We start from the raw sequence: 26,370 nt of genomic DNA, 5'->3' as shown, positions 1-26,370 counted from the left end.
TCCTCTCCCCTGGTGGGACACCAAATAAAGTAGAGAGAAGAAAAGGCAGTAGGGAAATCGGTGAGCTGTACTTGGAGTGCTTTGCGATGTGATGGCTTTATATGCGTTTTAAAATTAAAACAGTCCCTCCCCCATTATACCAGGCATTAATTCATTTGCTAACTGCAAAGTCTTACCTAGCTTTTTGGGTGGTGTACTGTATAGCTATTTTCCACCATTTTTGTTCCTTAATTTTTCTTCTTTCCTCTAAGGGTTATTTTACTGTAATAGTAAATGTAGTAAATGTCAGATCCCGTGCTTCTGAAGACATTTTGCTGCCCCACTGCTGACTCTTAGCAAATGTGATAAATCTTTTTCAAGACAAAGGTGTACCTATTCAAGATAATTAATTTCACATGACCTGAGACACCTGAGGCCAAAGACATTTCAGAAGAGATTTTTTTTGGGAAGGAGAATTATGGAATTTAATGTATTAGTCATGCAAGAAGAGAGATCAAAAAGATTGATTAGGCAATTTTATCTGTCCAAGGAGATATCACCTAAGATGGTCTGTAGTCCTTTTTCCAGGGCAGTTCTTGTGGTGCAAGCAATAAAATACTCAACGGCTGGTATTCTCCTGTCTAATTGCTCCTGCAGTTTTCTGCTGCTGAATTAAACTGCAAAATGTAACCTCACTCAAAGATAGCGAAAGCTTATAAAAAATTGGGCCTTAACCTCAGGAACAACCTCAGGTTGAATTTGAAAAAATTCCGGTTTTAGTTTCCTTTGTTTCTTAACTGGATTACTTTGTTGCCCTTCTGAGAAGAGATTAAATAGGATGTGAATTAACCAAGATGTGGGAAAATTAGTCTTTTATTCTCTAGTAAGGTATGAGATATGGTAAGGATGACTAATTTATAGCATAAAAGCAATAATACAAAGCAGTTCATGATCTCTCCCAGATTTAGCTACAGTGTGAGAATTGTCAGTTTTCTGCCCTCTAAACTACTGCTATTTTCTGCTCTAAGATCATGTTGCAGGCAGCATTTCCGTTGCTGGACTTCAAAGTTTGGTATAATAATACGTACTGCTGAGTTTGGTTTATGCTTTGGGCTTAGGGTTAGAGTTTAACTCTGGTTCCTGGTCTCGGTTATCATCCTGTTTTTTGTTAAGATGCCTTTAAAAAAAAAGACCACCACCAAAAAAAACCCCTTCCAGTCTTACAGGTGAAATAACTGACAGTGATAAGAAGTATGGTTCCAACTGCCCTTGCTGATAATGATACATAATCAGGCTTAATTGCAAGCTGAGGTTAGTACTGTTACATTAAACATTATAATAACGTAAGCTTATGTAAATGCATTAATATATACACTGGGGAGAAAAAAAAGACCCACAGAGAGTTGCTGGTGCCTTGTGTTTGTTTTGCTGTCTTGCTATATCTACTATTTGCTTTTATATGTTTTCCCTCCTTCTATTGTGTTGTCAGTCAAGTATTTCAGGTGTTCTGTAGATTAAGCTGCCTTTTAGCTTTTCAGCTTTACTGCTCCTTAAACTCATGTCTGTCATCTGGTAGAATCAAATGTTCTAGCATATCTCAGTGATGAGACTTACTTTTTTTTCCCCATGCTAGTCTGGAGTTTCATATAGCTATTTATTTTTTTTGTAGATATTTTATTTTTAAGCACCATTACTGATATTTAATTTGATCTATGAAGTGTTTTCCTCCTGTGATCATAACTTTTTTTTACTTGGTATTTGAATTAATAGTTTTAATACTAGTGTTCTATAGAGATGCCATGACTACTTAGACATATTCAGCATAGACTAGTGTATATTCAACTAAAATCTCTCTGTCACAGTACAGCTGGTAGTTATGTATGCTGTCCTGTAACTCCTGCATGTCAGTAGAAGGAGAATGGAAAAGTATCGTGTTTTAGTAAAAACAGTTCTGTAAACAATGACTATGGTCTTAAATTAGAAATTGGCAAGATTATTTGTTGACATAGTTGTTTACTTTTTGCAATGACCTTTTTGCTTTCTGAACGGTTTCCCACATTGAGTTCCCATGTACTGGCTTCATGATGTAGCAGCACTTGACATATTTCTTAATATGTATTGGTCATGGTAAAGCGGAGTTCTTACTCCTTGTATTGTTTGTAATCAAGTTCAAACTAGGTGATTGCCATGAGTTCCATAGAAATGTACTTGAACACTAAAAATGGCCCAACATTTAATATTTCCCTTACCTTTCTTGAAAAAAGAGAAAGGGGTCTTTCCAGCTCTACTACTATTTTGACGTATTCACTGAGCATCTTATTAGATGTTAAAAATAGTTTGCTGGTTAAAAATAATTAACAAAAGACAACTCCGATCTTCATATAAGTGATATGGGAAAATCAGAAGAATCTGATGGAATGTCAAGAGGTACTGCTTTCTATATCCTTTTAGGGTGTTTTGTTGTTTCTGAGGTGACAGGTGATCTAAACGGCAACTAAGGCTTTTCCCAGCACTGCTTTGAGCAGCCAGAACTTGTCAGCTGCATTCCCTTGGTGGCTGGTGAAGGTCATACATATACTGTTACAATATGTGTTACTTCCCTGATGTCAGCCAGCGGGTGTTTCTGTGAAACTGAGAGGACTTTTCATCCTGGTTTTAGTGTCGTCACTAGGAGGTCTGAATCGGTGACACTGAGGAGGATGTGAAGTAGAGGTGGCTTATCTCTCACTCTCAAATATCTTTGGCATTCATTTATTGGAAAAGTTAGATCTAATAACGCACCTTCAATAATTACTCATTTAAAGAACATGTAAATTCTCTTCCGCAGGTGACCATGATGATGTAAGAGAAAACTGCCTGTTTCTAGTTAAACAATTAGACATTAAAACTTCTTTCTGCAGTTAATGGTTAACTTTGCATATAATCTCATGTTTAAGAACGATATACAAAGAGCGTAACTAGTTGTGTTAAAATGATAAATCATAGCTTGTATTAAAAAAAAAGACGTTTTGTCTTATTGAGAACTTATGACTCCCATTAATTCTGTGTAACTTGACCCAATTTCATATAGTTTCCCATTAGTAATAAAGGGAAAGTTCAAAATGTTCTACTGTAAAATATGTTTAAGGAAGACTGCTGCCTTGCAGCTGTGTGTGGCTTCAGTAGAATGAATTGTAAATGTTGATGGGCTGGTCTTTCTACTGTCAGTAGCATTGGACGAGTTTTGAAAAATCTGGACTGAATTTTGCTTAAATCTTCCTCTATTTCCTGGGAACGCTTTCTGGCGAAGAGGAGGAGTGATTTCTGCACAGTCATATTGGCTGGCCTGGGTGACCCTTCTGTGCAAGTAATCCTAGATGCACACAAGGAAGTGTGAGTCACCCTCTTAAACTCGATCCAGGTAGAGGGGCTGAAAGACAGCCAATGGGCTGTGGCTGCTGTGAGGAGGAGGAGGAGGTGACTGTGCGTGGGCTCTCCTTCCCAAACAGCACTGGTGTCTGGCTGGAACAGACAAAGCTGATGCTTGTAGTGACTGGTCTTGCCACGTACAGCTAGCATCTGGTCTCCAGCTTCAAGATCATTCAGAAACCACTGCTGCCCTGTGAAAGATGAATCAACAGAAAAAGTGTGTTCTGCTGTGGATAACCAGTGAAAGTTCATTGTCTCCCCTCTACCTCCATGCTAGCGCAAAGGCTGGCATGAAAACGTTCGTTGGAATAAACCTAACAAGGCGGATTGGTTCTGATCCTTGTGCATGAGTCCTGTGGTGGATAACGAATGTGTCACCACGCAAAGTTTATACGAGCACAAGCAGGCCCAGCCCCAGATTACGTGCTGTCTCCAGCTTTTATTTCTCTTACTTACCTTTCTCTTGCTCTGCCTTCCTTTCCCTTTCCTTTTTCTCTTTCCATTATGCCTGTTTAAATGAACCAGCTCCTTTCCTGCTATCAGTGCCAGCTTAAAGCATTCAGGAACCAACGTGGCCTCTTTCTAAGTTAAGTCTGTTAATTAATATTCTTTCGTCTGTCTTATGGAGCACTCGTCTCTACTACAGCAACTGTGTGCGTGCAGCTTTGCTGGCAAAGCCCTCTCAGGCAGGCTGAGGGAAAGAGGCTTCTGCCGGTTTTGTTTTTTTTTTTTTTTTCTGCTGTCGCAGCAAGCATAAGCAAAGCTGAGGAAAAACTACCTTCTGTTAACTGATAAAAGTGTTCAGTGAGGGGGATGTGAATGTTTTACACTCCAAACTGGCACAGTTCTCCTGGTACGTGGTGTGTCCCTGCCTGTCCTTTATACTATCTTTGTAGTATAAACTGAACTCTGTTTTGTCTTTGAGAAAAGACCCATTATCTACCTCGTATTTGTACAGCGCTTAGCACAATGTAGGCTGCTCCTGAAGTACTCACCAACGCATCCAGCAATTTGCCCTTGCTGACGGGCTCGGTATGGTTTGTCACTGTCACTCTTGTAAGGCAAATACTTAAATTCCTTGATTCATTATGCTCAGTGATGGACTGCTGCTCCTTACAGGAGCTGGCAGAGGCTGAACTACTTTGTGCTTATGTAGTCTTTATGTAGAAAGTGAGTTACATGATGTCGGTTCTGAAAAGAAGAAATTTATATTGACATAGCGTTCTGTATACCAGACAGGACTCTACAGGGAGAGATAGGCTTTTTGTGTACTGCAGATACGTATATTTATTTGTGTGTGTGTACATCTGTGGGTACAGACTTTTTTTTCAGAAGGTCAGATAGCTTTCTGGAGGTTAGGAATGAGGGGTATGCGTGTGGGCAGGGATGGTGGGGAAAGCAATCTGCAAAGCTCTGTGCCTTACCCAGTAGGGTGAGAGAGGACTTCTGCCTTCCTCCAGAGCCTGAGCCCTTGCCGCAGCACACCAGTCTGCCCCAGCACAGAGCTGGTCCTGGGGCTGCCTGCTCCAGCCCAGGGTGGCTGGGGCAGTGCTATCTGCATGGGGCTGTCAGGTGCCCCCATGGTGGGAGTCAGGGTGGTGGGTCAGAGCCGGGACTTGGAGCACTTCTGGCCCTGCTGGAACTTGGTGTGGATGAGGCTCCCTGACTTGAAGCACGGGTCCAGCCTTAGCAGTTTTATGGTTCTCAGATTGCCTCTGTGCTGGCACGGCAGCTGCCTGTGGTAGACTTGGTGGTGGGTCCTACATGCAAAGAGATGGGGCTCAGCACCTATTTTATCACAAGGAGATGGTGGGGATGGCAGCAGCCTGGCCTGGCTCTGGGCTGACACAGGAGGGCATGTGTACCTGTTCTGCCAGCGTTGCCCCAGAGCTTTTCCTTGTCTTCTCTTGGGAAATGGACATATGGGACCATCCTTCAGCCTTCCAGTACGTAAAGGAGACCTACAGGAAAGCTGGAGAGGGACTTTTTCCAAGGGTGTGTAGTGATAGGACAAGGGGTAATGGCTTTAAAGTGAAAGAGAGGAGATTTAGATTAGATCTAAGGATGAAACTTTTAACTCAGAGGGTGGTGAGGCAGTGGAACAGGTTGTCCAGAGAAGTTGTAGATGCCCCATCCCTGGCAGTATTCAAGGCCAGGTTGGATGAGGTTTTGAGCAACCTGGTGTAGTGGAGGGTTTCCCTGCCCATGGCAGGGGGGTTGGAACTAGATGATCTTTGAGGTCCCTTCCAACCCTAACCATTCTGTGATTGTATGACTTCTTGAAGCACAGCAGGTTGCCATCTCACTGCATCCCAGGAAAGGCGGGCAGCATCCAGCTGCACTGTGCACTGGCGAGTGGAGCAGTGATGTTGCTCATTGCAGACCATGTGGCTCAGACAGCAGATCCTGAGTGGAAATGTGTGCCCAGGTGTGAGGAAAAAGCGTGGGTGCAAGGCAGCAGTGTAGCAGATGAGGGTGCGACAACACATGCACAGTCTTGGCTCCCATTGCGACAGCAGAGCTGTGGGCTGGCTCTGCGCCCTGGTGGGACAGCTGGGGCTTCCTGGGTGGCCGCTGCCACCAGGTGCCTGCATGGCCCTTGGGTGGGTGTGTGGGAAGCAGGTGGAACAGGTTTCCAGCCTTCCTGGCAGGTGTGCTGCAGTGGAGGTGGTGATGGGCTTGGTGGGGTGGGTGCTGCAGCCCTTTCTCAGCCAACTTCAGTTGCCCTGTGCTTGTAAAAGTGTTGCTTGTGAACTGACTTCCTTCCTGTAGAAAATGTTTTGCAAAACCTCACTAAATACAGAGGCTTTGCATGTTGCTGTGTCTGTTTTGAGGACAGTGGGTACTTGAATAAACCAGGAAGGAGCAGGTTAGATTGCAGAAATAATTTAATACTCTTTTGCTGACTCTTTAAGCTGGCAGTGAGATGTGGTGCTCTGATGGCTGGTGAAATGTTCTCCTGAAAAAGCAAACCTGAATTATTTCCATTGTCGCAGCAGGGTGCATTGTGTAGGGCTGGAACATACCATGACCTGTCGAAATGAATGACTGAATGCAGGAAGCCATTCAGCTTGTTTTCAAGCATGTGAAGTGAGGGGATGGGAAACGAAGAAAGACGACTGTATGCTCTCGACACCCCTGTTGCACTCTATTAAATGAGGCTTCTTTTGCTTTTTCAGCAAATTCAAATCCTTTTTTTAACTTCTGGACCTGACGCAAGAAACTTAGTGAGGATATACAGCTATAGCAGTCTCAGTTTTGGTATTTTCAGTCTGTTATACATGTGTGCATTGTTTTATTTATATAACTGTAGTTAACCGTGTAATTATAAAGGCCTTACTTCTGTAAGGCTTTTGACCCTGTCCCACATGATGTCTTTGTTGCTAAATTGGAGACATATGAGTTTGATGGATAGACTATTTGATGAATAAGGAATTGGATGGGTGGCTGCCTCCCAAGATTTGCAGTCAATGGGTCCATATCCACATGACTATCGGTAGCAAGTGGTGTCCTTCAGAGGTCTGTATTGGGGCTGGTACTGTTCAATATCTTTGTTAATGACATAGACATGGGATTGAGTGCACCCTCAGCAAGTCTGAGGATGATACCAAGCTGAGTGGTATAGTCAATTTGCTTGAGGAAAGGGATACAGAGGGACCTTGACAGGCTTGAGGAGTGGGCCCATGCAAACCTCATGAAGTTCAGGAAGACCAAGTGCAAGTTCCCGCACCTTGGTCAAGGCAGTCCCCAATATCAATACAGACTGGGGAATGAATGAATTGAGAGCAGCCCTGCATAGAAGGACTTGAGGATGCTGGTAGACAAAAAGTTGGACATGAGCTGGCAATGTGTGCTTGCAGCCCAGAAAGCCAACTGTATCCTGACGAGCAAGTTGAGGTGGGTGGTTCTTCCTCTCTACTCTGCTCTTGTGAGACGCTACTTGGAGTACTGCGTTCAGCTCTGGGGTCCTCAGTACAAGAAAGACAAGAGGAGGGTCATACAGGTGGTCAGAGGCATGGAACATCTCTCCTATGAAGAAAGGCTGAGAGTTTAAGTTGTTCAGCCTGGAGAAGAGAAGGCTCCAGGGAAACATTATTGCAGCCTTTCAGTACAAAAATGGGGCTTCTAAAAAAGATGGAGAGAGACTTTTTACCAGGGCTGGTAGTGACAGGACAAGAGGCAATGGTTTTAAACTGAAAGAGGGTAGATTTAGATTGGACATGAGGAAGAAATTCTTTATTATGAGGATGGTTAGAAACTGGAACAGGTTGCCCAGAGAAGTTGTGGATGCCCCATCCCTGAAAGTGTCCCAAGGCCGGGATGGATGAGGCTTTCAGCAACCTAATCTTCAGGAAGGTGTCCCTGCCTGTGCAGGGGAGTTGGAACTAGATGATCTTCAAAGGTGCCTTCCAACCCAAATGATTCTGTGATTCTATGAATTGTGTTTTACAGCGGGTTGTACGAAGAAATCCCTGATTTAGAAGTCAGATGTACAGAGCTTGGCTTCAATGGTGTGAGTCTGTAGGTGGAGTTATTAAATGCTTCCTTTAATTTAAAGAAGAAAAGACTAGAAAATTAAGCATAATAGCTGTTGGATAACCTATTCCCTGATGGAGGAAGTACATAGAGATTTAGAGTGGAAGCTGTCCTAATTCCTCTGTTGACTCATGACTGTGCCCATGCTGTGCTGTCACACTGCCTGGTCACATGAGGTTGTGCACGGCCGTTTCTATAGCTAGCAGGTATTTGCTTTCACAGCAAGCATTTGAGTCATTGCATCCAGTGTCATCTGTAAGCTCCGTCCGTCTCCTCTTCTGGACACGTGAACAATTTCCTCATGCCCTTACCAGCTTACTTTTAGTATCTTCCACGTGCTGATGCAAACCAGATTTAAACAAAATTTTACTGGTGCCTGGGGTAATTGCCCTACCCCTGTGGATCCTCTCCTCCCATTACACCCCATAAACTGTACAAGAGGCTTCCCTGGATCTACTGTTATGTATTCCTGTTCTCTGGCTCCAGCATGCTTTAAAAGTTTGCTGCGCAGCATCTGAATCATTTGTGAAAAGTGCATGCACTAGGAGGAAAATTTTGTCCCTTGCTATGCTAGAGAGGGTGGAGTTAAGCTCAGGAAGTGGCAATGTGTAATGGCAGAATGTTATTAAATGCTGATACTTAATGAATACTCCTAGTTGGTAAGAGTCTGCCAGCTACACAGCTTTCTACATCCTTTAGCTAAGTATGTGTCAACATGCGTATGTAAACATTTTAAAGCATGATTTGTAAAAGTAATCAGAGAATAAATTTGTCAGAGAAATTAATTGCAAAACTGATTAATATCAGACATTGGGGCTAGCACCTGTGCATTTTAAGATGTGATGTTGGTTATATGATCATTCTTGTTGCTGTTTAGCTGGTTGATACTATGAGTTCCGTACAGAAGATTAAAATGTGGCTCTGTAGCTATTCAACTCTGATTGCTTGTTAATAGTTTTAATAGTGTCATATCTAATTAGCTTGGACATTTAAGGAAAACTGTTAAGAATTGTGGGTGAAAACAGACATTTCCCAGAAAATGGGGTTCAGTGGGCAGTTCAGGTCTCTTTCTAATGTGTTATCCAGCATTTGGCAATTACTAGTGAATGTCAGGACATGAAGGAGGTAAGTGAAGGTAGAGGAGATCTATGTCAGCTAATTCATGTCATGTAAGATGGGTATTTGACAGTCTTCCTTCTGAAAAGCAATGTTATAAAGCCAAGGTGAAAGAAAAAAGCAACATTAGAGTTTTATGTACTTTTTAGAAAATATTTTTTGTTTCAAATTGGCACTTCAGAGGCACACTGAAAGCAGTAGCTTAATGGATCTCCTGGCAGCCAACAGGTGAATATTATAAAGCAAATGCACTTGCTTAGCTGCTGGCTGCCTGTGTCTTCTCTCCTTGCCCTGTAACACTTTCTCATGTTAACCTTCTTGGGGTCCAAGAAGAAATGAGAGTGGAAGGGAGTGTGGAAAACGTTAACATCATTCTGCTGTCATGTACCACCGTTCTTGTTCAGAATCCCTCCACCTTCAAAGAAAATGAATATTAGAAATGTATAGTTTAGAGTAGCTCAGAGTTTCACGTTTTACTTTTTTTTTTTCCCCCCAGGATAGTGAAAACGATTAATTTGTTTCAATATATATTATACCTTTTGATCTACTAGTCTGTGTAGAAGAGTGGCAGCTCCTTACATGGGGCTCAATTCTAAGTCCTTTTTTGCTTTTTCTGTTTTGTTAAATCTGAGGGAATTTGTCCCAATAGCCTCTTTCTGTAAAACCTTTCTTCTTTTTCTTTTCAGTTTCTTCTTCCTTTAGATGCAGCCAGACCAAAGCATTCTTTCTCTAATGACTCCTCAAACTCGCCAAGTTTTGTTCTTTGCCATCTTTGCCTGTTAACATGTCTACCCTAACATGACCCAGGATGTGCTTATTCAGTTTCCTGGTACTGATGCACAGAACATAGGATGGGGAGAAAAAAATGCTGGAGGATGCCTTTCTGATTTTTGTAGAAGTCTCTTAGCGTCTACCAATGATGTTTAGTACTAAATAAGAATGAATGGAAAGATAAAAAGGAAGAAGTGCTTTTTTTCAGGGAGATTTTGCTTAACGCTGTTACTGCTTTAATTTTTCTGCAGAGTGGGAAGCCCCCAGTTAAGGACATGTTCACAGATCTGAAGGATGGAAGGAAGCTTTTGGACCTTTTGGAGGGTCTGACGGGGAAACCTCTGGTAAGAGAAATGTGTATGAGTCACATTAAAATTTACTAAAAAAACAGCCGAATAAACCACACAAAACCAAAACTGTGGCGTGCTAGTTTTTATTTTAACTTATTTAAAAACTTATTTTGCTTGTAATATGTACTTGCTCTCTATGGTTCCAGTGAAATTCCCACGAATGCTACTCACGGCACATAGGGTCAGGCTGAAGTTAGCTGTGTAACCCTTTCTTGAGGGTCAACACACTGTTTAGCAAAGCATGTAAAACCAGTGGTGTTCTTCACATAGCATACGTTTTTATTAGAGATCTTTTAAAGGTCTACTTCTGGATGATCTGGAAGAGCAGCCTTTAGCTGGATACCTGTGGACTTCTTTTAATAAGCTCGTGAAAGATCCTGTAAAAAAAAAAAAGGAAAAATGATAACTCATAGGCAATATGAAAATCTGCATCTCCATTGAAAAATCCTTTATGATCTACAGATAGGAGAGGGCTAAAAACTGCTCAAGTCATCCTTGGGAAAGTGTGTGTAGGGCTGAAAACTTTTCCCCTGCTAACATTGATACCTCTTGAGAAAAATAGACGAGGCATGGTGAAACCTGTGCCATCCTTTGAGATGAAATTCTTGATTCCACTATTTATAATAAATTTAAAATTTGTTTATTGACCTTATTGAGAACCTTCAGCTATTTGTAAATTCATCTTGCAAACCTGCTCTTTTTTTTAAACAGATGCATTTCACTAGTACTTCTAATGATTTGTGGTCTGATTTGAAATATATTGAAGACAATAGAAGTCGTTTGGTTTCTAATCTTCTTATTACCATGTTTGGAGTTCAGCTCTGTGTCTTGCAGTATGATCATGTTCTGCCACAGGAGTTAAATTGTGATGTTTAAAAGAAAATGGAGTGGCAAGTATTTTGAAAAGTTGCAGTGTTTTTTTCTTTTTTCTCTTGATGTTGAAAGGAAGGGAAAGTCAGGAAACATAACTTCTTCCCAGTATGCAAAGATTTAGCAGGCTTTTGGTGCCAGAAAAACAAATTGCTGCTTGTTCCCTCTTGGGAGCCAAAAAATTTCAGCTACTCTGGCAAACATTCAAAACCCTCAGATTTTCCCCGGGAACTCCCAGTTTGCTGTTGTATTGCCAGTTTATAATTCTGCAGATGTTGGGAATAAAAATTCTGAACTTACTGAAGACGAACTGAAACACATTTTAAATCCAAGGCTTATCCTGTGCCTTGAATTGAGGAATGTTGTTCTGACCACTTCTCATTTTGAAATTGTTGTGGATGATCTTGTTTCCCTTTTTTTTTTCCTACTTAGGAGAAAAAACCCAAAACAAATCCACAAAAAAACCCACAACAACCAAAACCTGCAAAAAACCCCACAAAACCGAACAAAAAACTCACCATCTCCCCCAGCCCCCCGCCCAACCTGGGGAAAACTAAGACAAATTTCCTATTGCTTGCTCTATCATTTGTTTAATTTGTTCTGTCGAGTTAATTCTGATGTGAACATACTGTAACTTCTTATTTTCAGCCTAAAGAACGAGGTTCCACACGAGTACATGCCTTAAATAATGTCAACCGAGTACTGCAAGTCTTGCATCAGAACAACGTAAGCATGTCTTTCCACAGTTTTTCTGATAGACTTTAATTTATTCCAGTATGTAAATGAGTTCAAAATGCACAGAAAAAAGATTTTTGATACCTAAAATGAGAATTCAGTGAGATGGGTAAACTGTTCTTAGTTTTTTTTATCTGATGTAGAATTTCAGTGTCTAGCAGTTTTATGAAATCTTAAAATATTGACTTATTTTGTTGAGGTGTGTTCAGCTCCCAAAACAAAGGTGACCCGAAGCTCTGCTATGCAGAGCTCATGAACCTGGCAGGACAAAAAACTAATTTCTAGTGACAATGCATAACTTGTGCAAAAATCTGTAAGGATATGACAGGTTTTTTGTCTGGTTTTGTGTCTTGCTCTCAAAATCCAGGAAGATCTTTCCACTGACACCTGTCAGCTCTGTGTCAAATCTGTACTGAGTGTTTCTAATTTGGAGCTTTGGTAACTGATCAGAAAAACAAAAAACCAAACCCCACTCCTTCTTTAAGAAAAAATGAGAATAATAATTGTTTGTTTTATTTTGTTTTTATGTTTTTACTGCCTGGAAGCCAGTAGTGCTGTAGGAAAGTGATTTTATTTTTACCCTGAAGAACAATTCCTGATAAGCATATTCTCGATAGTTAGAATTTCTATTTGTGAATGTCAGGGCACTAAAATAACTTAGTAAGAACATTCTGGCAATAATATACATCTAATGCAAAAAGACACTGACATATTTATGTAAACTACTGATTGAAGAGTGAAATGAACATGCTGTATAATACTGCAATTTCCCCTCTGTGGTGATGGACTAATTTCATATTTCTTGGAAGCAGCCAAAGTTAGTGGTGCCTTGTTTGGTCTTTTTTTCTTCTTGGAGGTACTGTAAATATTAACTTTTTTCCTAAGGATAAGTAATGAGTCTTTCCAGCTTGAAATTGATTTATGTTATGAAGATAATAAATGAAATAATATTGAACTAATTAATTAATTCTTCCTTAAGCTGGCAGGATCTGAATTTCTAGAAGTAAACAGATGGTGTTAGTTAGCTGAAGGTTGTTGAGGTCACGTACATGATTTATACCTACTGCTTAACTTCATTAGAAAGTGTTTGTGCTAAGATGAAGGGAGAAGACATCTACTGAGAAGCAGTTGCGTTCTGTTGCCTGAGAGTTTGTGGGCTATACAATATTCATAACTTGTGAAATAATTTATAAAAATGTTTAAATATATATTGCAAGGATCAGACAAGCCTAGGGTGTAAATGTTCAAGTGATCCTGTGAACCTCATCCATCTGATGAGCAGAATGGTTCTAAGTAGTGAATATCAACTTTTTTGATTCGTGGACCAAGTTTTTAAAAAATATTACTAATAAAAAAATCCACTGGAAATCGTTCCATAGAGTCAATATCAGTTTACTGTCAGTAGTACTGACTGTCTACTGTCAGTAGCTTTCTTTTATTGATTATCTTAGCTTAAGCCTCAGCAGTCCTCTCACCATCCTAGTGGATTGCTGGCTGCATCCAACAAAGCATTTATTTAGTTCAGAATCGTTGAAATACAAAAATGGACATGTGGAGTGTTTTCTTTTATGTATGGTGTAGCTAGCAAGAGATTATTGATTATTATTATTGATGTGCGATTAAAAAAAAGTGTTTGTGGGGTTTTTTTGTTACCTGTTCTCAGGAGCATTTTTTTTCTGTTACAGATGAAAAAGGCTCTTCCAATGTAATTGTTTTATTTTCGTGCCCTTGACCTTTAGTCTTTCTTTCTGCTCCTTGTGTTCTAGAGTACTTTCCAGTGTGTTGTTTAATAATCCACTCTGGTGATTTTTTTGGCCTGTTTTTGCCTGTTTAAATTAAAGTTTTTTTTAAATATATGCCTGGTATTTGCAAAGAGTATTGCTGTAAGATTTTGTTCCAGCTGCTTTAAAAATTGTGAGAGGACAATCCACAAATCCACAAGCTTCCTTAGTACTTGAAGTGTAATTTTTGGTTCCATGATTTGATTCTCCTAACCAAGAGACTTATAAGTCTTGGAAGAATGGGCAGGAATACAGGGAGGAAGTTAGGGTATGTAGGGAGACAATCAGGGGGGCAAAAGCTCAACTGGAACTTAGACTAGCCTGCTCCGTAAAGGACAACAAAAAGTCCTTCTATAAATACATTAATAACAAAAGGAGGGCTAAAGATCACCTCCAGCCCCTACTGGACACAGGGGATACGTTAGTCACTAAGGATGAGGACAAGGCTGAGGTCCTTAATGCCTTCTTTGCCTCAGTCTTTAATAATAAGGTTAGTAGTTCCCAGGTGAGCTGGCCTATGGTGTCAGAGGGCAAATCGAAGCTCCTGTGATCCAAGAGGAATGGGTCAAGGATCTGCTACTTTGGCTGAATGTCCACAAGTCTATGGGGCCTGATGGTATCCACCCGAGAGTCCTGAGAGAGCTGGCGGATGTCATTGCCAAACCACTGTCCATTATCTTTGGACAGTCGGCTCACTGGGGAAGTTCCGCTGGACTGGAGGCTGGCGGATGTTACCCCCATTTACAAAAAAGGGCGGAAGGAGGATCCGGGGAACTACAGGCCTGTCAGTCTGACCTCGGTGACGGGCAAAGTCATGGAACAGGTTATCTTGAGTGCTATTAATGAGCACATACAGGTTAACCGGGTGATCAGGCCCAGTCAACATGGGTTTATGAAAGGCAGGTCTTGCCAATCAAACCTGATCACCTTCTATGATGGGGTGATCCGCCTGGTTGACGAGGGAAGGGCTGTGGATGTAGTTTTCCTTGACCTCAGTAAAGCCTTTGATACAGTTTCTCATAGTGTTCTGGTTGAGAAACTGGTAACTGCTGGCCTGGATAGGCACACCCTCCTTTGGGTTAAAAGCTGGCTGGATGGCCGGGCCCAAAGAGTGGTGGTAAATGGGGCTAAATCCGGCTGGAGGCCGGTCACCAGTGGGGTTCCCCAGGGCTCAGTGCTGGGTCCAGTTCTGTTTAACATCTTTATCAATGACCTGGATGAGGGGATTGAATGTACCCTCAGTAAGTTTGCAGACGACACCAAGCTGGGAGGCTGTGTCGATCTGCTCGAGGGTAGGGAGGCCCTTCAGAGGGATTTGAACAGACTGGATCGTTGGGCTGAGGCCAATGGCATGAGCTTTGATAAGGCCAAGTGCAGAGTCCTTCACTTGGGGTATAAAAACCCCAAGCATCGCTACAGGCTCGGGGAAGAGTGCCTGGAGAGCTGCCTGGCGGAGAAGGACCTGGGGGTGTTGGTTGACTACCGGCTTGATATGAGCCAGCAGTGTGCCCAGGTGGCCAAAAAGGCCAATGGGATACTGGCGTGTATCAAGAATAATGTAACCAGCAGGAACAGGGAAGTGATCCTGCCCCTGTACTCGGCACTGGTGAGGCCGCACCTGGAATATTGTGTCCAGTTTTGGGCCCCTTGCTTTAAGAGATATATTGAGCTCCTGGAACAAGTCCAAAGAAGGGCGACTAAACTGGTCAAGGGGCTGGAAAATAAAACTTATGAGGAGCGGCTGAGGGAGTTGGGGCTGTTTAGCCTGGAGAAGAGGAGGCTGAGGGGAGACCTGATTACAGCCTACAAATACTTGAGAAGGGACAGTGGGGAGGTAGGGGAAGGGCTCTTTACATTAGTGATGGGTGATAGAACAAGAGGAAATGGGTATAAGCTTAATCAGGAGAGATTCAGGTTGGATGTTAGGAAGTATTTCTTCTCTGAAAGGGTTGTCAGCCACTGGAATAGGCTGCCCAGGGAGGTGGTTGAGTCCCCATCCCTGGATGTGTTTAAGAATAGGGTGGATGATCTACTGAGGGATATGGTTTAATAGGGATTAGGGATGGTTGGACTGGATGATCTCTGAGGTCTTTTCCAACCTAGAAATCTATGAATCTATGGGGAACTGAAAATTGTTAGGATGATATGTGGAAGCAGTGAGGTTACAAACACATTTTGCAGAGTTGAAGCTATTTTTGATTGTGTAAGAGGAAAAATATTCATGGAATACCATTATAATCTTATATATCAGCAATATCCTCTAAAGCAAAATTAAACTTCGTGCTTCTCTATTCTGTTATGGTAGGATACATCCACTGAGAGCCAAAGCATCAGCTCCATTAATGTCCTGGGATTGTCTGTATTGTTTCATTGCTAGCCAGCTCCTCGGTGCAGGTTTTGTCTCTATGACTAGTTCTTATCCCAAGCAATGCCCAGATACACTTCTTGGAGTTAGTGTAAGCTGGGAGGTGTTTCTGGTAGGCACTGTTGATAACACTGTTCTGGAGCAGGGTGTGAGAAAAGGAGAAAAAAATCTTCCCCATCGAGGTGAAATGCTCTGTGCCACTTGCCTCTGGGGCTGGAGGATGCTTCTGGCTCAGGTTGTTTACAAGAACGAAGCCCCACCATCTGCACTGTGTGGTAGCACATTGCGACATCTGCTATATGTGTAAATGTACCTGGGGAGGTATTTCCCTCCTCTGCAATAAGCAGCAGTTCCTAGCCCAGTTTCTATAGGCATGACAGTGATTACTGCAGTGTACTGCTGTTGGTTCCCTGCAAAAGGCTGTTGAGAATTAGCACTTCTTTCCCTGCGTTGACCGAATGGAAACTTGATGTCCCAATTCAGTTCAGACTCCAAAGTAGCACCGAGTGAGTATCTGGCGGTGTGCTCTAAGCTTTGTTTCTTCTGAGGGCTGACTTCTTGATGCAGGAGTGGGTAGCCTCTCCTGCCTCTTGCTTACTAAAGTAATCTCCTTGTCTCTTTCTGTGTTTTTTATCTTTTTAATGATCTCCGTTAGACCATCACCGAATCTATATGGAGTCCTATGCCTGTAGGAAATGTGAAAATCTTATTTTCCCTTGAGCTTTTGGTTTCCTGTATAAACTTGTCCCATTTAGATGCTAGTTTATGCAAAGGACAAATCTGTCCTTAATTTCATGGTTCTTATCTTTTTTTTTTATATCTGATCCTTGATGTTTATATTTCCGTTGATCAGTTTTGACTGCTGGTATGCATCTGTATATTAGAGGAGAGGATAAAATTCTTCCAATGGAGTATCTTCTTTGGTGCTATCTTTTGTCATGTTGTTTAAGCAGTTGTCATGACAAATTCAGATAGTACTCTGTCATCTCCAGTTCTCTCTAACTACTTTTAATTCACAGCACTTGATAATATGTGGCTGGACGGCTGGGAATATGGGGTGGGGTTGCGACTTGAAGCTGTGATAACAGTATTTAATATAGAGTTGATCCAACCTCTCCAGGTGGAGTTGGTGAATATTGGAGGAACTGACATCGTGGATGGAAATCACAAGCTGACGCTGGGGCTGCTGTGGAGCATTATCTTGCACTGGCAGGTGAGAGGCTGCTGCGAGATCTCTTCCTTTCCAGGAATTGTATGCATCAATCTGCTGGGATTCTCACAAACCTTCCCAGGGTTTTGGTGGTGGAAAATACTACTTCTATTTTGGGCTGGTAAATAAAGGCAGGCCAGTGTTTGGTTTCTGATCTCCGTCTATTGGCTGCCTCCTGCAACACGTACTCTCGTATGTAGTCAGTTGTGCTCAGTCTCTCTGTTTAGTTCCTGCTGGTGTTAATTGCAGAGAGGCTTTTCAGGCCGAAGCACTGTATTTGTATTCCTTCCTAAAGGCTTTTACATCCTTCTTTTAGCAGGTGTGTTTACTACCTAAGTGGGTTTGTTGGGCTTGCATCTTACATGCTGCTCTGTAGGTTCGTTTCTCAGTCTCATAGATTGAATTGTTCCTGGTTTGTCCAGGTACCTGGGAAGATCTTTGGATTCACTTGGAGGGACTTTGGCAGATGCTGATGTATAGTACCCAAACAGCAAACTACTTTTGTTGGCTGAGCAGATATCCTTCTCTTGCAGAAAACCTGCGCAAGCTGTGTTTTTTGGGGTTTGCACAAGGCAGTGAGAAATATTATACTGTACGCTTAGTGTAGGTAGCACTGAGGAGAGGGAGAGAATCATAATGTGAGTAACGTGTCATTATTACATGAAGCATTACTGGGTCTTGTAATCAGTAGGGTGCAAAGACGGTCTGAAGACTCCTGTTCCCAAATTTCATGTGAGGAGTTGGAGTTGGATTCATAGCTTTTCATGGGAAAGACCCTTTCACGTTTTGTGAAATAACTTGATTCGAAGGTTTTGTAAGCAGGAAAAATGGAGAACATGTCTGTAAGGTGTGTTGCGGCTGTCTTGCAGGTGAAGGATGTCATGAAGAACATCATGTCAGATTTGCAGCAGACCAACAGTGAGAAGATCCTGCTGAGCTGGGTTCGGCAGTCCACAAGACCTTACAGTCAGGTCAATGTTCTGAACTTCACCACAAGCTGGGCAGATGGACTCGCCTTTAATGCTGTCATCCACAGACACAAGTAAGTAGCAAAGAGCATATCTTAGACCTAGTGAAGTCAGCAGCTTTTTTCTTCATTCTTGAGCATTTGACAACTTCTAGCCTGTTTTGGTGATTCATTGTTCGTGTTGGTTTTTTTTTGGTTTGTTTTGTTATGGTAACAATAGCAGTGGAAGGATATTGCCAGAGCCTTGCAAAGGATAAATCCAAGGCAGCAGTGTAACTCTCTCAGTTCCTGCACATGGACCCACACTTGCTAATTGAATTGGATTTACATCCCACTCAGTGTGCATTATACAGTGAATATGCTGAAAGGGTCTCTGCAGGGGAGACTGACCACCTCCTTCCCCTGTACTTCCTTCCTCCTGCCCTCCCTCCTCTGCAAAGGAAAAACATTTCTTCAGTTGGAGTTTGCCATATCATTTTCGTAGGAAGATACAGAAGCTTCAGAACAAAGGAATAAGAGAAACAGGCTCTGTAGCTTTTGTTAGTTTTTGAATGTGTGTTGCTTGAAAGACAATGTATGCAGTTCTTTCAGGCGAACTGTTGAGCAGAAGAATCAAAGGGTAGTAGAATACTTCAGGTATCTGTAGTGTATTCATTAGTCGGTTCATTATACTTTATAAGGAATGCTCTTAAAGCTTCTTTGCACAGATCTTTCATGTTCTTTCTGATTTTTGGAGAACTCTTTGGTAGTCTAAAGAAATCAACACTACAGACTCCTATGAAACTTACATACCGGTTCATTCTGCTTTTCTAAATTTTCTTTGAGATCTGCTTCTGGGCAATCGATTCTAATCCAGTGTACTTTAAATGAAGTCAGCTCATTGCTTTGCAAGGTCTGACTGTTCTTAACCATAAATAACTGTTTAACATGGTAACAATATGATAATATCTAGAATTTAACCAGACCTCCTGCCCACCAGGTATCTGTCATGGCAAATGCTTTACAAACACTCAGAATATTTATACCCAGCAGATACAAAATGTGAACAAAAGCATATGTTCACTTTGAGCCTGCTGTTCTCTGCTCTGAAGTGCCCGTTTGGCCTGTGCTGACTGAAATGGCAGGCTCTGTCACAGGCTCCTTGACTTCAGGACGAGTCTGCCCCTACACACCTATGTGCCTTGTAGATGAAAGCCAGCTTGTATTCAACCTGTATGGATGCATGGGGAGCACCTGCACCACACTGAGGGCTCCTGGAAGTTTGGAAGGACTGTTCTGCAAAGGCAGAGCAATACCAGCAAAGGTTTCTCTGGAGTTTATCGGAAGTATTACCGAGTCCCTTCTCTGCATGGTGCGAGCTGTACTGGTGGTTTTCATACTGGCGTAATTGCCTGTAGTGGTGTAGCTCTGCTGCTGAACGGGTGAAGCTTTGTGGTGGAGAGAGTGCCAGCTGTAGACACGAGTGAGACCTAGGTGATGTGAGGGAGACAGAAGAAGAGGGAACAAAATAGGCTTCAGGCCGTTTGTTGTCCTTATGTGTTGTGACTGTGTGCTTGAGCTTTGCAGGATCTGAAGTCTGTGAGCTCTGTCCTTTTCAGAGCCCTGTGAAGTAACAAAAGCCCCTGCTGAAAACTTTACCTGAGTAACTATGCTTTCCTCCGGCTTCCTAAAATTTCTCAGTTATGTCTCAGCTGATCTCTGAGCCTTTTATTCCCTCTTCCTAGGAGCCTGGCAGCTGCCAAAGGGTCAGAATTCAGCTTTGCTGTCCCTGGGCACCAGTCCTTTAACCAGGGAAGTAGCATTTTCCCCACACTTCTGAGAAATCTTGAGCTGAGTTTAAATTTAGGTCAGCTTTAAAAGGCAACTTGCAAGGAACAAGGGGATTGGAGTTGGAGCAGGTTGGAGAAGTGGTAGAATGATTAAGGTATTTAGCTTACCCAGACAGTAGTGCTTCCCTGCCTAAGGGGCATCTTCAATATTGCTTTTTTAATTTAGCTTAATATGACACTTAATATAGGAGAATTTTTGTGGATCCCATTAAAAGGTTTAGTAGCTCGCTTTTCTCTTTATGTATCTATCAACAATTGTTAGCTGTGCTACCTCTCGGCTATAATATCTACTAACTTTGTAACGCAGTGCTTAATAAAATTATATGAGGTGATAGGACATTTAACGTTTTAGTCTGCTGGTCTCTTTCATTTCCTAATATTAGCTTAGTTCCCCTTTGAATTGAATTCTGCTCCTTGGTACAATTTTCTCGCTCATAGGCAAATACCTAGATTGCATTTTATTTAAACTTAGTGGTGTTGTGGCAATGTGCAGATAGTGTATATACAATATACTTATTGCAATGTGTTTTCAAAAGTAAGAGTCTCTGCTAAAGCTGTAAGTGAATCTGTGGTTATCCTTGTTGCTTCTTGCATGGAGGTACAGCATTCCGCTGGCTTCTATCAGGATCTTTGCATATCTCTTTTCCCCGCTCACCCACCTTCCTCTAGCTTTTTGCTTCTCAGACCCTGCTGGCTTATGGCCTTCCTGTTTCACAAAGTGTAATGACTGGATATACATTAAAAGGATACTCTCAGGTCAATTTACAACTGAATTAAGTATTAAAAGAATAAAGACAAGCCAATCTCTTCCTCCCTGAGTTCTATAAAGCACAGAATCAATAGCAGTGTCTTAATGAGAAATCACTATTACAGGGGAATGGGAAGTATTTTAACGGCTTTGTAGTCTTATAGCTGTGCTGCTGCAGGGCTGGCCTGGTCATGCTCTTTTTCGGGTGCGTACCACTGGGAGGGGGCTCTGTTTGCTGACCCCGCTTCCTGCTCCGTGCTCTGCCGTTTCCACGTGAGACCGGCCGCTGTGTTTCGGGTGCACAGCTGGGCTGGAGATTTGGTTTGGTTAACACTAATGTGCGATGAAGGCTACTGGCATGATAAATCGATCAGCTCCTTGGCATCGTGGATCTCATGAGCACTTGTGATGGGGTTTTTGGTAGTTTTTTTTTTTTTTTAAAGTGGGGTGGTGGTGAGAGACCATGGGGCAGGCTGAGGGGGGAGACCACTGCTGCTCCTGGCTGTGACGGTCTGGAGTGGTCACTGAGTTTGGAATGAGACTCCCCAGGCTTGGAGTGACATTGATTACCCAGCAGAGCCTGCGGCAGAAAGCATGTAGTAACAGTAATGCTGTGAAAGCAACAGTTGAAAAGCGGTTCTGCAATAAATATTAAACAGTTTATTTATTTTCTCGTTAGTAGTATTTGATCTTCTGTTGCAGTTAATGAGTATACGTATAGAATACATAGAATGGAAGGTGTATATTGCTGTGGATGTGCAGTCAGTTAATTGATTTGGTTGCCAGATTCTCACTAATAAAAAGTACAAGTGTTTGTATTTATGCATTTGTGTACACGCACTTATGTTTGTTTTGTGTGTATGTTTATATTACTTAGGTAGCTACCTTCATATCCGTAACTTTATATTCTACATGGTATGGAATTTTTCCTTCAGATAAAATTTACTGCTTTCTTTCCTGTTTTGTCATTACTTTTAGACCCGAGCTTTTTAGCTGGGATAAAGTTATAAAGATGTCCCCAGTTGAGAGACTGGAACATGCTTTCAGCATAGCCAAGAACCACTTGGGAATTGAGAAACTGTTGGATCCTGAAGGTGGGATATAGTTATTTTACTTGGCTAGAAGCTTTTTTGGGCTCCTTTGAAAGAAATTTCTTCTATTAACATTTACTATGAATAAAAATTCCAGCAGTTTTGTGCAGTGATATATTATTTCAAGCCCTTAAATTTGGGTTTAAAAGAATGTAATGTGTAGAGTAAGGATACATATCTGTGTGTGTATGCTTCAGCTTCTTGAATGTTAAGGTTCAGATTGACTTGCCATTCAGAGACCTTGTACAGAAGGTGAAGTTGGTACCCTGGCTTTGTTTTATTTTGGGTGAGAGTCCCACCTAAAGGATCTGTGATTTACAAATGAAATAGAGCATTATGTAGAAAGGGATAGCTTAAGAGCTCATGATCTTTTCTTCTTTTCTTGCCCCTTCCCTGGAGGTGTTCAAGGCCAGGTTGGACGGAACCTTGAGTAGCCTGGTCTAGTTGAGAGGCGTCCCTGCCCATGACAGGGAGGTTGGATTAGATGATCTCTAAGGTCCCTTTCAGCCCATGCCATTCTATGATTCTTCATATAGACATTGAGTAGCAGTGGCTGCCAGTGCTGTGAGTACTTATCATGTAGGAATGTTTACCAGGAAACTTTTATGGCCCCTTTTTGAAATCCTGAGCTGTTGCTTTGAAATGAGTCTCCAAAGATTCATTCTGTAAGACAAGCTCTCAAGCTTTATAGATTCAAGCACCACCTTCTTAAAAAAGATAAAACAACAACAAAAAACCCGGAACAAAACAAAAAAACCCAACCCTAAAAAAACCCACAGAAAAAAATATTAACTGAATGAGTAGCTCTCATAATCTGAGATTTATATGAACCTGAGTCAGTGAAACTCTCTTCCATTTGAAAAGTAAGAAAATGAACTGATGGACGCCGTGAGCGGGGATAGAGCCTAAGTGGAAGTGTCTGTTTATGCAGGATACTGTCACTGAACTGCACTTCTGCCTGGGAGATACTCCAGAATAATTTTCCCCAAACAGTTTTTATTTCTGAGTAACTCCAGGTTTGAGCTCTTACTTCAAAAAGATCATACCTTTTAATGTGACTTCACTTCCAAATGTAGCAAACTTATTATTTTTAATTTTTTCTCCTTCATACTGCTTTCAACATGTCAAACCTGGCCTTTTAGCTTAAAGCTTACTAAACGCTACTTAGCAGAAGAACCTGGGATTTACACTGTATATGAAGTCTTAACTGTATTCTAACTAATGATTTAGTAAAGCAGCTTCTTAATTTATTTTCCCCCATTTTTTATCTTTTTGATGCAGATGTTGCTGTACAGCTTCCAGACAAAAAGTCTATTATTATGTATTTAACCTCTTTGTTTGAGGTCCTTCCTAAGCAAGTCACCATGGAAGACATCCGGGAGGTGGAGACGCTTCCAAGGAGATACAAGCAGGAATGTGAAGATGGGGAGTTCAACATGCAGCAGGTGTGTTTGTCATCAAAGTCTGCCTGGCTTTTCTTAAGTTGTAATTTTAGCTGATCTCCAGGCTTGTTAGTTATCTCTGGAACATACCTTCTATCTTGGGCAACACAATTTGGAAAATGTAAAAAATCATAGTATTTCCTTTGTGATCGACTTCAGTGGTTTTATCTTCCTTTTTCTTCTTTTCTGATTCATGTACAAAATCCTGCGTGTTGAGGTATAAAGTTCCATTTGTGTTATGCGTCTTTCTTCTACTTTTCTTTCTCATTTGTTTTGGCAAGCTGGAGAAGGTGCCCCAAAATCTTTAACTGAGGTTGCTGCAGGATTTGTGGTAGTGGTGATGGATTTTTATTTTGTTTTGTGATTCACTGCTCTGTTAAATAAGCAGGATTAAAGTTGTCTTTTTTATTCAGGTTCTTTATTTTAAAATGAGAGTTCATTAGTGACGACTGGCCCTTCTCACTGAAAATGTATCCAACTTACTTTTGAAACTCTATGAACAATTAAAAGGGATCTTAGTTGTGCTATTTTTAGTATCGTTTGGGAAGGCATCTTCTGTGCACTTCTAAGACATCACTTTTCTCTTGGCTGCCTAGGCTGTAGCACTTGAAGAGGAGCAGAGCAGTTCTAGAGCAGAGACTCCCAGCACGGTGACAGAGGTGGATATGGACTTGGATAGCTACCAAGTTGCTCTGGAAGAAGTTCTTACGTGGTTGCTGTCAGCTGAGGATGCGTTTCGGGAACAGGAGGAAATATCTAGTGATGTTGAGGAAGTCAAAGAACAATTTTCAACCCATGAAGTAAGCTTCTCTTGAAAACTCACTACTTGTTTTTCGTGTGTGGGTAAGGGGGAGGGAAGCTGCAGAACCTCCATTTCCTGTCCTTGTCCAAAACCTGCCATTCTGTTTCTATTTTGTCTTGCTCTTTCCAAATTAAAAGCACCTCTAACCGAATGTGATTTTTTTGTTGTTGTTGTTGTGGGGCTTTGAGTTTTTTTTTGTGGGTGTTTTTTTTTTTTTTTTTTTTAAAAATAATAGCTGCTTGAAGGTGAAATAGATCTTTTTAGGAGAACTTATAGTGGAACATGCTTTGAAACTTTAATGTATTTTTTTAATCAGCTTTCAGTGGCTGGCTCACTGGTGTCTATAATACAAAGACAGTCTGATCCAGGCTGATTCATGCTTCTCTGCTGCCAACTACTAAAAAGCCTGGTCAGCCTTATGTCACTTGCTGTTAAATGAGGGCAATGCTGAAATTGATAATCATGTCAATTTAATTCAGTGGTTTCCGTGTCACGATTAGCATAGTTTATTTCAGGAACGTTTGTTGTTGGTTCTAATTTATTGTTATTTCCAAATTATTTTGTTTTGGTTCTATTCCAAGTCTGCACAAATGTTCTAATGTTGCTAAAAGTTTCAAGTGTTGTGTTAGATGTTTTAGTTTTGTCTTGTGCAAGCTTACTGTATACAGTTGAATTTAAAATGTGAATGCTGATCAACATGAAGAATTTTTTTTCCTTGTGCTACAATTTTAAAGCCATGAACTGAAGGAAGAGGTGTTCTGGATTTATAGTAAATATGTGAAATTTTAATGTCATTAACTCATAGGGTTCTATTTGCTTTTCTTCAGTACAATTCAGACCTTGTTTCATATTCCGTTGGCCATAGGTAAGTTTGTTTTGTTTTCTTGGCGCATTTGTTCAAAGGCTGTCTTCCTACAAACAGATGTTTCTCTGAGGTGGTCAGCTTTTTTCCTCAATTAGCTCTATTTTACCGGCTCCAGAATTTTTGTAGCTGATAGAGAGTCTTCTATCGTAGAGAGGAACAGGTCTGGCATGCTTGTGTGTTTGATGGTGCCAGCTCATTCTACAGCGCTGTTTCGAACATGACAATTTACCAGCACGCTTACAAATTATGATTCCTGTAGGAGCTCACAGATCAGTCATGTGGCTGGTTGTGTCATTTCCAGGGTTTTATGATGGAACTGACTGCGCACCAGAGCAGTGTGGGTAATGTCCTGCAGGCTGGGAACCAGCTGGTGGCCCAGGGAAATCTGTCCTCTGAAGAAGAGTTTGAGATCCAGGAGCAAATGCTGCTGCTGAACTCCCGCTGGGAGGAGCTCAGGGTGGAGAGCATGGAGAGGCAGTCCCGGTAAGTCCTGCCACACAACCTCTCTCCTAGAGCTGCAGGACCAACCTCTGGTGCTTACTGCATTTCAGAGGAGCTGGTTTGCATCCATTTCAGAATTAAATCTTCAGTTTGTGACATAAAATCCACCTTCTTCCTACCTTCCAAGGTGAAACAAAAGAAATGAATACAACTGGGTTTTTTTAGATTCTTATATAAAAGTATTTTGTGATTGTTATGTTATGTAAATGTGCCAGACTAAATATATAGTATCTATGTGCAGTAGTTACATAAACGTGTTTTTAATATTGTTTCAGTGGTTTAAGTTCCTCAATAAAGCATACAGTAGATGCGGATAGCTATGTGTGTTTACACAACTAAAAAGCACTTAGATGATTTTTTTCCCACCTGTGGATTATCAAGCTAAGAGCTGCACATCAAGGGAGAAACTGCATTTTGCTGCAGCTCTCAGCAGAGGCTCTATTAGTATCAAATTTCCATTGCAAGAAACAATCCCTGATATAAATTGCATAACTTTTTCTTGTTGAGAAAGAAACAAAGATACTTAACTGTGTTCCTTAGCTTAATGGTGAAAATTTTATTTGATGACAGCTAATGGTTTTATGAATGGCCTTGCTTCTTTCCTATAGGAACTAGAACTTAGTCTCTTTCCTTGGGAAATCTGTTTCTGAAATCACTCTGCCTGTGCTTCCCCCTGCAGCCTGCATGACATGCTGATGGAGCTCCAGAAGCAGCAGTTGCAGCAGCTGTCCGACTGGCTGACCGTCACAGAAGGACGCATTCAGAAGATGGAATCTCAACTCTTAGCGGAAGATTTGGAGTCCCTTCAAAAACAGTTGGAAGAACACAAAGTAAACCTTTTTTCTGTTACGTGACACATATGGGAGAAGTATTTGAAAAATGTGTATGTTGGTGGTTTCCTCAGCTGAGAAATTTGATTGTGTCAGAAGTCATATATGGCTGCATGCTGAGAGGCTGCATTTGATGTTTGGAAAAGGATGATGATGAGGGTAGAAAGGAACTGG

General features: G+C 41.5%; 1 protein-coding gene across 1 annotated transcript in view; it reads left to right on the top strand.

Moving 5' to 3' along the window:
- The window catches only part of UTRN (utrophin), a 366,325-nt gene that overhangs the window by 31,646 nt on the left and 308,309 nt on the right, over positions 1-26,370 (top strand). The window contains exons 3-11 of the mRNA XM_086631518.1: positions 10,062-10,154; positions 11,679-11,756; positions 17,032-17,124; positions 17,991-18,163; positions 21,644-21,759; positions 23,038-23,201; positions 23,795-23,998; positions 25,167-25,348; positions 26,046-26,196. Coding sequence (XP_086487644.1) covers positions 10,062-10,154; positions 11,679-11,756; positions 17,032-17,124; positions 17,991-18,163; positions 21,644-21,759; positions 23,038-23,201; positions 23,795-23,998; positions 25,167-25,348; positions 26,046-26,196 — 1,254 coding nt within the window. The remainder of the gene's footprint in view (positions 1-10,061; positions 10,155-11,678; positions 11,757-17,031; positions 17,125-17,990; positions 18,164-21,643; positions 21,760-23,037; positions 23,202-23,794; positions 23,999-25,166; positions 25,349-26,045; positions 26,197-26,370) is intronic.

This window comes from Tauraco erythrolophus, chromosome 2 (genome assembly GCF_009769465.1).
Source record: "Tauraco erythrolophus isolate bTauEry1 chromosome 2, bTauEry1.pri, whole genome shotgun sequence".
NCBI lineage: Eukaryota > Metazoa > Chordata > Aves > Musophagiformes > Musophagidae > Tauraco > Tauraco erythrolophus.
Note: the sequence above shows the minus strand (reverse complement) of the source record. Positions and strands in the feature narration are given on the sequence as shown.